The sequence below is a fragment of the Hibiscus syriacus genome, unplaced genomic scaffold (genome assembly GCF_006381635.1).
Source record: "Hibiscus syriacus cultivar Baekdansim isolate YM2019G1 unplaced genomic scaffold, ASM638163v2 tig00111027_pilon, whole genome shotgun sequence".
NCBI lineage: Eukaryota > Viridiplantae > Streptophyta > Magnoliopsida > Malvales > Malvaceae > Hibiscus > Hibiscus syriacus.
Genome location: NW_024062960.1, coordinates 739,302 through 752,889, shown reverse-complemented (window position 1 = coordinate 752,889; position 13,588 = coordinate 739,302). Strand labels below are relative to the sequence as shown.

At 32.0% G+C, this 13,588-nt stretch overlaps 2 protein-coding genes and 1 pseudogene across 2 annotated transcripts; all 3 read left to right on the top strand.

Moving 5' to 3' along the window:
* The first annotated feature begins 701 nt into the window (after nucleotides 1–701).
* On the top strand, nucleotides 702–1,639 carry LOC120150894. Its single transcript, XM_039163496.1, has one exon. It carries the CDS (start codon nucleotides 702–704, stop codon nucleotides 1,626–1,628), a length of 927 nt encoding a protein of 308 aa, XP_039019427.1. The 3' UTR covers nucleotides 1,629–1,639.
* A 5,569-nt stretch (nucleotides 1,640–7,208) lies between these two features.
* Nucleotides 7,209–7,935, top strand: LOC120151062. Its single transcript, XM_039163610.1, has 2 exons — nucleotides 7,209–7,457; nucleotides 7,607–7,935. Exons 1-2 carry the CDS (start codon nucleotides 7,239–7,241, stop codon nucleotides 7,796–7,798), a joined length of 411 nt encoding a protein of 136 aa, XP_039019541.1. The 5' UTR covers nucleotides 7,209–7,238; the 3' UTR covers nucleotides 7,799–7,935.
* Nucleotides 7,936–11,153: 3,218 nt separating this feature from the next.
* Nucleotides 11,154–13,394, top strand: LOC120150859 (annotated as a pseudogene).
* Nucleotides 13,395–13,588: the final 194 nt, after the last annotated feature.

The window sequence follows — 13,588 nt, the reverse complement described above, 5'->3', positions numbered from 1 at the left end:
TGATGAAATAACGTATTCCATAAAAAAAATCTCTACTATCATTTAATATTTTATTGTTTTATAACACAAATCGCATGTCGATACTAAAATTGTTTGCAAGGACAAAAATACTACATATATGCAGGACTTAGAAAGAAGTTTAAATTTTTTATTTTGTCATATTTTTTATTTTCTCGATGTTTGGATTTTGAAGAACTAAATTAGGTATTCGTTAAAGATAAGCTTGGATATAATAATAAAACTTTGAAGTAATTTATCTCAAAATTCTTTTAATTATAAAATTTTAAGATGAATTATACTTTATAACATGATTACTAGTAGACTTTTGAACTGATTATCTTAAGATGTTTGTTTAAATTATAGCTTGTTTTTTAAACTGAGTATTATTTAATATTTATTCAATTGGCGTGAAATTAAATTTATGTAGAAACTAGGGAAAAGTATAGGGATTGAAAGGATAATAATACCTTGAAACATCCAATTTCACCATCCCCTCCGGACCAAAATCATAGGCAATGGACCCTCGGTCACCGTATCAAATCCTGAAGAACTTATAAACCCTAAAAAAGAAAGAATTTGAGTAGTTTCTTTCTAAAGAACTCTAATCCCAATATAAATTCTCTTCAAATCTCTACATTTTGTCTTGTTCCATTGAATTTGAAAGCACCCCATTCACTCCTCCATTTTCCCAAATCCAAACCATGAATGGAAAGAACGAAGAACAAGAAATCATTAGGAAAAGGAAGCAAAATCAACAACTACAGCAAGAAGAAGACGATAATCTTGAATTAAAATTGTCTTGCAGTCCAACGCCGTCATCCACGGCGCCGGCGCCGGTTCCGGTGCCCCATCAGGAAGAAACACTACAAACGGTGTTCGAGCTATCGCCAATGGAAACACTGCTTTACGAATCACCAACTTCGCGCCCTCTTCAGTTATCCGCCAACCATTCTCTTTACAACGCTGCTTTCGCTGATCCTGAAGCGGCGTCTTCAGTTATGTACCCACCACAGGAGCTTGCTCTTTCGTCGTCTCCGGTGAATTTTCAGGGAAGTGGTGCCGTCAGCGGCGGAGTCCCTCCACGAACTTTACGTGTTCGGAGGAACCCAACAAAAACTCTACGAGAAGGTAAAAGCGAGACGGTTGAAACTCCGTATCCATGGGCAACGAACTACCGAGCCACGGTTCATAGCCTTCAATATTTTTCGTCGAAAGGGATCTGTACCATCACCGGTGACGTTCAGTGCAAGCGGTGCGAGAGACAGTACAAGATCAGCTACGGTTTGAAGGAGAAGTTCAATGAAATCGTCACTTACATAGCGCGGAACAAGAGCTCCATGCACGATCGAGCACCATCTGTTTGGCGTAATCCCCTGCTGCCCAAATGCAAGTTTTGCGACCAAGAGAACAGTGCGAAGCCAGTGATTGCCTTGAAGAAGAAAGCCATCAATTGGCTGTTTTTGCTGCTCGGACAAATGATCGGTTGCTGCACCCTCGATCAGTTGAAATATTTCTGCAAACACACCAAGAATCATCGCACTGGTGCCAAAGATCGCGTTCTTTACCTCACTTATCTTACTCTTTGCAAGCAACTAGATCCTACTGGCCCTTTCGATAGAGAATCTTGATGGAAATCCAGTGATTGGTACGTATATCAAGCTACATTGTTGGATGATTTTACGTTATTTCTTACATTTTTCAGCAAATTGGATCATTTGATCATAACCTTTTGATGTTTTAATACATGAACTACACTGTTTGTTGTTCCACAAATGCTGATTTACAGACATACACATATATGGCAAGAAATGCTGGTACTTATATGGCAAGACAATGTGTTTGATAAAATAGTTTTTGCCTTAAAGCAGTTCCAGCTTGTTTCCTTCGATGGTTTTCACTTGTCATAATCAATGCTTCATTAGGCTTTATAATATTATGTAGAACTTCTACTTCTAATAGTTATTAACTATGTTATTTGAATTCGAATACCGTAAATATATTCAAATATATATTTATGTTCGAATACATGTATTTGTTATTTAATATATGTTGCGTAAGATTGTAAATATAACCTATCGATTGGTAAATATCGAATTGGATATGCATAAAAAATGTTTGATCAATTATAAATACGAACGAGGTACATATGTAAGTATCGACAATGTTGATTACTATATTATTTGGTTAAATGATTGACAAAATTGTCCGAATATAATTGATTGTATGCCGTTAAATTACAAATTATTGGATTATATTATGTTAGTACCTAAACTATTTATGTTTCATTGGTACTTAAACTATCAAAATATGTTTCGTTGGTACCTAAACTATTGGGTTATTTCACTTTGGTATCTAAACTATTGGGTTATGTCCCATTTGTATCAAATATATACACTATGAATTGTGTCATCAAAGTATAAATTATTTAATGTGTGCTAAAAGAGTTTGGCTATTAGCTTGAATATAAAGCATATACGGGATTATTTGTACACCCCTTTGGTTATTAAATGAGTTAAATGAGTAGGAGTGTAAATGAACGAAGCTTGAACAAATAAAGTTAGGTTTATATTAGTGTATTTATTTTTAAATGTATTTATGTTTGATTCTTGTTCGTTTAAATTTTCAGTATCATGTTCGTTTATTTATTTTTGAAGATGTTCGTGAACATATTCTTTTAACTCTCGTTTAAGGTTCAACAACCAGAACTCTCATTTTACTCTTTTATTTGCAAGCAAAGAAAAATAGTGAAATTATGTCATTAGTCCTTAAGTTAGCTTCACATTTTGACTCCAAAATTCACCTTATGTTCAATTTACTCCCAACATTCACCAATATTTAAAATATAAAAAAATAAATGAAAAAGGAGAACCAAGTAAATGAGTTTATAAATAAATCGATAAACGAGTTAGTTCGCAAACATAAATGAATTGAACACACATATTTTTATGTTCGTTCGTTTATTAAATGAACATAAAAATTTTGTTCATACTCATTTATTTATTTAGCTTAATAAATGAATATTTATACAAACAATTCATCAAACTTTCTGTTCGTTTACATCCCTATAAATGATTTTGAGATAAAATTGATTGCCATCATTGATTGAAATTATTTATTAAATAATTATCAAACTAATGGATTATATAGATTGTTTACTATGTGCCTTGTATCTATACATTTATATTTGTACTTGATGCTAATTCTAGTTACTTCATTGATTTTTTTAAGTTTATTTTATTACTTGACATCCTTACATGTTAATTAAACATGTTTTATTGTCCAAGGATCTCATCCCCATACGAGTCATAAAGTTTCTCTTAAGAAAATATTATATATATATATATATATATATATATGGGATAAGATTCTGTTACATAATGTAAAACTCTTTTAGTTTTACACAAATTTAAAATCGTTGGATGAGTGAAAATAGATGGTTGAGATTAACAAAAGGAAATGAGAAGATATTCACTGGAAAAAAAGAAGTCAATCTCAACCATCTATTTTCACTCATTCAACGATCCTAAATATGTGTAAAACTAAAGAGTTTTACATTGTGTAAGTGGATCCTAACTCTCTTATTTCTTACTATTGATCTCAACCATTTATTTTCACTCATCCAACAGTTCTAAATCTGTGTAAAACTAAAAGCATTTTACATTGTGTAACAGTATCCTATCCTATCCTATCCCATATATATATATAATTCACTGTGCCACTTATATTGTCCAAACAAATCATCATTTATCGGTTTTACATATTGAAAACATGGCAAATTATTAAACTAACATAAGAGGAGAAATTTGCAAAACATTTTAGACTTATGGACTGGAAAGCATATCATCCCATCAACAAACATCATTAAGAAATCATTATCTTTTACGAATAACATGTCGGTGGATTTGTATCATACTTTCTATTAATAACGAATATCCCATTCCAATAACCAATGAAGGACCGAATTGCAAAACATACAAAATATGACAGCTCGGAGACAAAGCTTATTAATTTTTTAGAGTAGCGTTTTACTGTTTTTTCGAGGAAATATTTGTAGAAAGGCAGAAGTCAAACCTAATTCATGATCCACTTGGAAAGGACTATTGAGAACTAGACAAGTCATTGAAAGATTTTACTTCAGCATTAGTCATTGATGGTTTTTTGTCCATATTAGTCCTGATTTTGTTTTTTCTTCACTTTAATCCCTGAATTAGAAATTATATAAAGATAATTTATTTTAATTAATAAATAAATATATTAATTAACTAAATAACTTAATCGCTTAATGACTACAACAAACGACACTTAATCTTCAACAACCAGCAATTGCAGGAGTCATTTTCACATACTGGAGGAGTGATTAATACGGACAAAAAAAATCAGGGACTAATGTAGATTAAAAAGAACTCAAGACTAATGTGCTGAAGATAGTCAAACTCAGGGATTAATATGGACATACAAGTCAAATTTAGGAACTAATATGGATAAAAGAAACCCAGGGAATAGTGTCGGAAAAGTAGTCAAACTCAGGGATTAAATGAATCTTTACCCCTTATGTTCTGTTGCAATTCAAATCCAAAAGTGCAGCTAAAAATTGCAGAATGAGCATTTCAGAAATATTCATCGATCAAAATTTGGTTAACTTTTGATTCGATTTGATATGATTTAAACTTGAATTCGATTTGAGATCGAGTTAAGCCAGATCTAACTTGACTCAATAAATTAGCGAACAACTTGTTAATTTTTTATAAATTTTAAGATGAAATTTGCCTCATTTTTAAGATTAATTGTATATTGTTAAACTTTTTATTTTCAAGAATACTTGTAATATGTTAGTTTAGTGCATTTGTGGAAACTTTGTAATTGCTTCACACACTATTTTAATATTTTTACATAAAAATTTGTTAATTTATGTTTATATTAAGTTCTATATAATATTATCAGACTTTACATATATTTAAATAAAAACAAGACAAAAATTCTGACCAACTTAACGAGCAATGAGTCAAGCAAGCAACATGTAAACATTAATTCTGTTAAGATCAGAGAGAGAGAATTGAGGTATGTCTTCCATTCTGTTAAGCTCAACATTATATAGGGAAAATTTTGTCATGTGATTCTTCTTGACATACCGAATCTATAACAGCTAAACAAATGATTACGGGCCTGTGGGTTCACCTAGTTTTGAAGCTGCGCACCAGAACTTTATAATCAGCAATGCAGGGTATGCTGTAGGCGGCTGTAGCAAGCCTTCTATGGCTCTATTAGTTCCTTCACCTACTTTTTTATCGTCAAGGTCATTTTAATTATTCTTTGTCAAATGCTTTGCAGGTTATGCGTGAAGGGATACCTTGATGCTCATGAATGGGATCATCAACACGGTGTTGATTATGCTTGACAGTGGATTGTATGCCTTGTTTCAGCATGAGTGATAAACAACTAACATAAAAAAAATTCGAATTTCAAAGTGAATACGTACATATCCTGAAATCCACCTGCGTCTACCACTTAAACTTATGCTTACAATAAGTGGTGTATGTTTCACACGTAACTCTATTAATATTTTGAATTTATATAACAAAATTTCAGTTGTGTAACAATATTTTACAGTCAATATAAATATTAATATTTTGATATTAACCGATGATTTTATATGTTTTAATCCTGAGAAAGGAAAATTTTATAGTAGTGATTGCTTTGATGGTCTAATATGATATGTTAAATCCATCTTGTATCAAATTGAATTTAAGATGTTACGTGATCAAATTTTAAACGCCACAGTCCCATATGCTACTAAGTACTAATTAGGCTAGTTTTGTTTTGCTTAATTATTCTTTTCATATCTAGGCAATCCTTTGAGTGGTGAGACTGTACTATTAGTTGTTTACACTCTGCACTATTATTTTATTTTTGTATAATATTTAAGTGAACTTGACAGCAAACAATAAAGGATTGGCTCATGTATAATTTGTATTTAGTTTTTTTTACTTGTAATAATGTCATTAATAATAATAATAATAATTTATTATTATTGTTATTTAAAAATATAATCACACGTCTCTTTATTTCAATAACATCGAGTTCATCAATTAAAATAAACTCAGCAATTTAAACATATATATTAAAGAACAGATGTATTAAGTTCGAGAATTTACACTCTTAACTTTATTGTCTGGACTTCACAAATATGCCTTCAATTTGGAATTTGGAGTGCTATTTTAGAGTAATTTTATGGCTTTTCTGACTAGAGATCAATAATAAGTTTTGATTGATAATAAAATTTTATTAAAATAATAAAAAAATAAAATAATGCAATCATAATCAAATAAAAAAATTAATGGCATTTCTCTTGTTTTACTCAAAATTCGTTAAATGGTCTCAATACCATTAAGATAATCTTGATAATACTTCGACCTTTGAATGTCTCGTCATAATTTTTTTTCTTTGATATATTTTAACAAAGATTTAGGAGTCACTTGATTCATGGAATGCAAAATTTGAAAATAAGATTATAAGAATATAGCATTGCTTAACATATTACTACGAATGTTGAATTACTTTATTTGGTTTATTAGATAAAAATATAATATTACAATATTTGATTAGACATAAATATAAGATTACATAACTGTTGTATGAAATGTAACATTACTTGACATCATATAGTATCCGGTTAGATGTGTATATGGGATTTGCAATATGAGTAGATTATTTTAATGGAATAATCTTAAAAAAAGACAAAAGTTTGATAGATAAAGGGTTACAAACGCCATTCTACCCTTTATTAGACGTACTTTAGTTTTATGTTTTATTTAATGTTAGTGTGAATCCATCGTGCTTTATAAAAACGAGGTTACTTAAGCTTTAATTAAGCTTTAAATAAATAAAAGAATGGAAAATTGATAAAAGTTTTATAGTTAACGGGATATTAATGTCATTTTACTGTTTTTATAGGGGTAGTAGACTTTTATATTTTATTTAATGGACACGTGATTCAATGCATGAATTCATGATGCCAATGAAAAAAATGACATGATTATTTATTGTAATTTAAATATTAGTTGGTGCCTAATGTAATTTCATTGTTTTTCACATAGAATAATACTATTTGACTTAATTATATTCATATTATATTATCTTGTTATGCTACAAACTTGTATATAAATATGTGTATGCAAGCAATTATGTAGTACATACAATCAAATCAAATACATACGTAAACCTAGCCGAGCTAACAACAAATGGCTGCTCCTACAGCCACAACTGTCGTGCTTGAAAATCAGAGTGGCGACACTGCAATATTGGTTTCGTCCACCTACGAAGGCGCTCCTAGCGTGATTAAGAGTGGTGAACAACCCGTTGTATTCGACCAGAATACAGAGCTCAATACTTACGGATCGGTGATGTATGCTATCGGAAAAATAGCCACATGGATCGTTGTTTGGACCGCTAATAATCAAGTAATTATTATTATCTTGTTTCTCATTTATATTATTAATTTCATAAGTAGTTAATTTCATGTTCAGTTAGCAATTATCTTAAATTTAAACTTTGTTTTATTATTTCTTTTTATAGCATATATAATAATTAGTTCATTTATAAATGATAGGTCGCTACCTGGATTCTTCCGGCGGGTACCTCTGCTGTTTGGACAGATATTTGGAACAAGATTCAACCCGACAATGCGAATGATTCGTACACCACAAGCTACGGTTGGATGTACGAATCAGATGCACACATCAAATCAAATGGTGATGCTCAAGATTTAACCGCCGGGATCTCTGTTATTCCACCAAATTAAGCTAGCTTTGCTTTGCTTAATTACCCTTTGCAATCCCTAGTGTGAAGGTGAGGCTGTCAAAACTAAAATAAACAAGTATTTGCTTACGCTATGCATTACTATTTTACTTTTTTATAATAAATTTGACAGCCAGCAATAAAGGATTGCCACTGGCTCTAGTTGTTGAATAATGTGTGTTTCGTTTGCTTTTTTCACTTGTATTGAGAACAATTACAATAGCATTGACCCAACACGGTTTAAAATAGTATGGATGTATTGAAATCTAGAATTTACACTTTACTGTTCCTCTTGTATTTTTTTTTCTAAATAAGAATGAAAGTTAACTAAATGCACCAGCAGTATCCTCCACCAAGTTGTTTCGCCCCTCAATATATTAACTAGAGCAGGATCTATGATTCCATACTTAGCACGCACCACTCTAGGCCAAAGCTGATCTCGATTTTAAATTAGTTGGAAAGACAGTTTCATAAGAACAAAAGTTTTGGATCAAACGTTCAATATCATTGCAAACTCCTTTGAAAAGGTAAGATGTTTGCATTGCATGAAAAGGTAAAGCAGATAAAACGCCATTATGTTAAGGGGAAGGAGAAGTGTTGAAGAGGTGATCAAGGAGCATTTTTTTTTTATATTTTTGTCTAAGGTGATACACTTTTATTCTTAGTTTATTTCATATGAATCATAAATGTAGTGTCAGTTGAAATATATGTTTTATGTGTTTTTGGTTAGTAACATGAGTTGATGAATTTGCGATGAACTTTACGTTGAAGTTGGTCCCAAATGATGCCATATGATGTAGTTGAAATGCATGTAACTTTAGAGAACGTTTTGGATATCAAATGAATTGTTTAAGTACAAGTTAGAGTGCATTCTCATGCCTAATTTGATCACTTCTACACTTTGATATCGATATTGTTCTTGAGGTATTAATACCTTATAATTTCAAAACAAAATCTAGGTAAGTTGGTTTGATAGTATCGATACTGCTCATCGAATATCAATACTCTCGATTAGGACTGTAAATGAGATGAGACACGTTGAGATCGACTCGATCAAAGCTCGATAAATACTCGAGTAGAATGAAATCGAGTTTTTAATGAGCCGAAATGAGCTATTTGATACTCGACTCGAAAAACTCATGAGCAACTCGAAAAAAATATTATCTTAAAATTTTATTTTTTGAAAGATATTAACATTTATGTGTTGATTTTTTTTAAAATTGTGGTATAAGATTTTTATGCAATTAAGGTTCAGGTTTGAGTTCGAGTTTAAGCTTCAACCAAGTTCAGTTTAAGAATTTTTTTTTAATTTGAGCTTTTTCGAGTTTCGATTCATAGTTTCGAATTTGAGTTGAGCTTGAAAATTTTAGGCTCGCGAGTTTTCGAGCCGAGTCGAGCTTCATTTTAGAGTTTTCGAGTCAAGTCAAGCTCAACAATACTCGAGAACTCAACTCGGCTCATTTACAACCCTACTCTCGACAAGGTATCGATACCTGAACAGTAATACAAATTCTAGTGTATCAATTCTACTTAAACTCATCGTAATTGTTCATGATGTTTAAAACGAGATCGTATAATGCTGGAATGATCAAAACATGTCTTTCATAATATACTTTGAATAAGAAAGTGAATCAAATACTAAACATGGACGAATAAAGCGACTTGTTATGGACCGCCATTGGCATTACGAAACAAAATACGACCATAAGTGACCTTTAAATAATATACGAACTTTGTAACATTTATTTAATATACAATCTTTATAGCATTTATTTGACAAATGACATGCATGTGTGACATTTATGTATATGACATACATAGCTGAGCCTGATAAAACGATCCACTAACAAATATTGATGAGTTTGAATTTTCGCAGTGATAAAGAAAAGAAAAACTTATAGAAAGAGTAATAATAATGGAAACCTTAAATTTATACCTCATATGTATATATCTCTTGCATCATGCATCATGTAGTAAACTTGCTTATGCTTATGACTTGTATGGACTATATTAGAATAAATTTGTATTATTAAGTTTGTAAAGATCAATGTTTAATTACTTTCTCTACACAAGTTAGTAGGTTTTGCTTGATTCAGGAGAGCACTATCGACAAAGAATCTTCAACACTACTTATTCAGAGTATTGTACTGATCTTTAATGATCGTGTATATTCATGTAAATCTTACTTGTACATTAGTCTTTACTCCAAATTTGTATTTTTTTAGTTATTCTGTTTTAAACATATTTCGAGTCGGGACTCAATGTTTTGTACTAAAGGCTGTAGTTGACTTTGTGATATATATATATAAGTAAAGCATTAAAATAAGTCAAGTAAAGCATTTAGTATAAATTTCCAAATTGATCACAAAAAATAACGGTGATAGAATTTGAACTTAACTTTATAAGTTTTAATTTTTAGATCCTAATTATTTGTGTCAACAATCATTGGCATTGCTATGAATTCATGATGCTATATAAAAATGACTCTATTTGATGGTATTTGTTTTTTTTATTATGCTTTAAATTAAAGGGGTGGAAAAAAAGAGAAAAGTTTTCTAGTAAGTGGGATATTAATGCTATTTTACCAGTTTTTATATGGGTAGTAAACTTTATATTTCATCTAACCGGCTTGGGATTAATTATATGAATTCATGATGTTATAAAAAAAATGACATTATTCGTTTATTTTAATTCAAATAAAAAATAAAAGAAAATTAGAAAAGTTTGATAGTTAGTTGATTACTGAGGTTATTCCACTAATAATTTTACACAAACATTAGAGAGGACCATAAAATTAATAAGGGTAAATTATGTATTTAGTCATCCATTTATTCTCATTATTTTGTTTTATTCACTCAATTATTTTTGTTTTTAAGATCATGCTTAATGTTGTATTTTAATTCTGTTTTAATCATTTTTCGTTAAAAAATTAATGGTGATGCTAACATGTCATCATAAGAAAATGTGATGCTATCATTGAAAAAATAAAAAAAATTATCACATCAACAATTTTTTTAACTATGAATGACAAACCAAAACTAAAACATAACATTAGATATGATTTTAAAAAATAGTTTAATGAGCAAAATGAAACCATTAGAATAAATGGATGACTAAATACGTAGTTTACCCCATTAATTAACACAGTTTGTTACATATTTCGACCTTCTCTCCTTGTCGATAGTAAACAGCACGTTTTTAGTGATTTTAGGTCCAATTTAAGGTATTCTCCATCATTTTGTACATTTTCACCAACATAATACATTCATTATTCATTTTATGAATAAACCCATGTCAAAACTTTGGCCGTGGCTTTGATGGAATGTTTTGTTTACCCACCTGAATCTAGGTTTTTTTCTCCTTGTTTAGTTGCCAGTTTCCTTTCAACACTGTTTGTTTCTGGTTGAAGGCTTGAATACAGATTTCGTTCCAGTTTTTTGCATGAATGAGGTCCTTGAGGGATGCTTTAATATTCCACGCTCAAGCAATAAAAGCTGGCTTTTCACCACCGGTTCTCCGGTCAAATCAACTCATCCATTTGTACTCTAAACATGGCCGTATCCGTGAAGCTAAAAAACTGTTCGACGAAATGCCCCAACGAAACATTTTCTCTTGGAACACCATTATCTCCGCCTATATAAAATCCCAGAACCTAACTCAAGCGCGTGCTTTATTCGACGCTGCACCACGGAAAGACTTGGTCACTTATAATTCTATGTTATCCGGTTATGTAAGCGCCGATGGGTATGAAGCTCACGCGCTTGAATTGTTTTACGACATGCGAATGGCATATGATGATATGATTAAGATCGACGAATTTACCGTAACTACGACTCTAAACTTGAGTGCGAAGTTGGCTAAATTGGGTTATGGTGCTCAGTTACATTGTTTTATGGTGAAACAAAGAATGATAAAACTGGGTTTGCTGTGAGTTCTCTCATTGACATGTTCTAAATGTGGGTGTTTAAAGAAGCCTTTCGAGTTTATGAAGTCGGCGTTGGGTTGGTTGATTCGGTTTCGAAGAACGCAATGGTGGCAGTTTTTGTAGAGAAACAATATGGAATGGCTTTGGAACTTTTTTGGAAAGACCCTGAGTGATGATGCTGTATCTTGGAATACTTTGATTTCGGGTTATCAACAACATGGTTATTTGGAAGAGTCATTGAGTTGTTTGTTATGATGGGAGAGAATGGGTTTAGATGGAATGAACATACTTTTACAACTGTTCTAAGTGTTGCTCCATTGAAGAATTTGAAAGCTGGGAAAATTCATGGATGGGTTTTGAAGAATTGTTTGATTTCGAATCCGTATGTAAGTAGTGGCATCGTTGATATTTATTGCAAGTGTGTGATATGAAGTATGCTGAGTTAATGCATTTGTGTAGTGGGACAAGCAACACCTTTTCAGTTACTTCAATGATTGGGTTATTCACTCAAGGTATATGGTGAAGCGCGGCGGCGTTTCGATTCATTGTCCGAGAATGCTGTGTTTCAACTCTTGAGTGAGTTTTGGGACAAAGAAGCAACTGTTCCTGATGTTTTGATACTTATGACTGTGGTTGGTGCTTGTGCCATACAAGTTGCTCTTGATCCAGGAAAGCAGACTCACGGTTTTATGCTGAGAATGGGAATTGAAATGAATGAGAAGCTGATTAGTGCAATGATCGATATGTACTCGAAATGGGCAATATTGCATATGCAGAAAAGATGTTTCAAAAGGTTAATGTTAAGGATTCAGTCATTTATAATGTAATGATGACTGGCTATGCTCACCATGGGCATGAAAGTAAAGTTTTTAAGCTGTTTGAGGAGATGTTGCAGCAAGGAATCAAACCCGATGTTGTTACCTTCGTTGCACTTCTATCAGCTTGCCGTCACTGCGGTTTAGTAGAACTCGGGGAAAGATACTTTAATTCCATGAAAGAAGTTTACAAGATATTGCCGAGAATGACCACTACGCTTGTATGATTGATCTGTATGGGAGGGCTAACCGATTAGATAAAGCTGTAGCATTTATGAAAACTATTCCAATAGCATGATTCTGCTATTCTGGGGGCATTTCTGAATGCTTGTAGGGTAAATAAATTCGGAATTGGCCCGAGAAGCTGAAGAGATACTACTAAGAATTGAAGGCGATAATGGGTCTCGTTATGTGCAGTTGGCTAATATTTATGCTGCAGACGGAAACTGGGCCGAGATGCGGAGGATAAGGAAGGAGATGAGAGGGAAAGTCAAGAAGTTTGCTGGTTGCAGTTGGGTTTTTGCTGAGAATGGAGTTAATACTTTCATCTCCAGTGACAGATCCCACTCAAAAGCAGAGGCTATTTGCAACATTAGACTGCTTAACCAAAGAACTGCGAGAATCCGTCGAGGCACACGTTTGAAAGACTATTCTAAACTCCATCATGCCATTGCAAAGGTCAGTTCAGATCATTTGGAGCCTGAAAATCCATTGTGTCATCTGGTTTTTGTTTCCCATTGGCATTGAGTGCCATGGATGTTCAGGAGGTATGCCACAGTTCCATTGTGTTCATATTCAGTCCCACTAACTTATTGTAGAATAACCATTCCTCAGCTCTTTATCTACCTGGTTATTTGTTTTAAAAAATGGCATAATAAAAAAAAATGCCTCTAACATTTTACTAAATAGTCATTTTTTGGTATGTATTATTTTTTTTTGGAGCATTATGACTTCAGAGTTTCATATTAGGACAAAGATACCTCTTTGGATGAACCGTTAGTTAACAAATTGACTAATAATAGTCAATGCTTCAAAATAGAGGTTTTTTTTATCA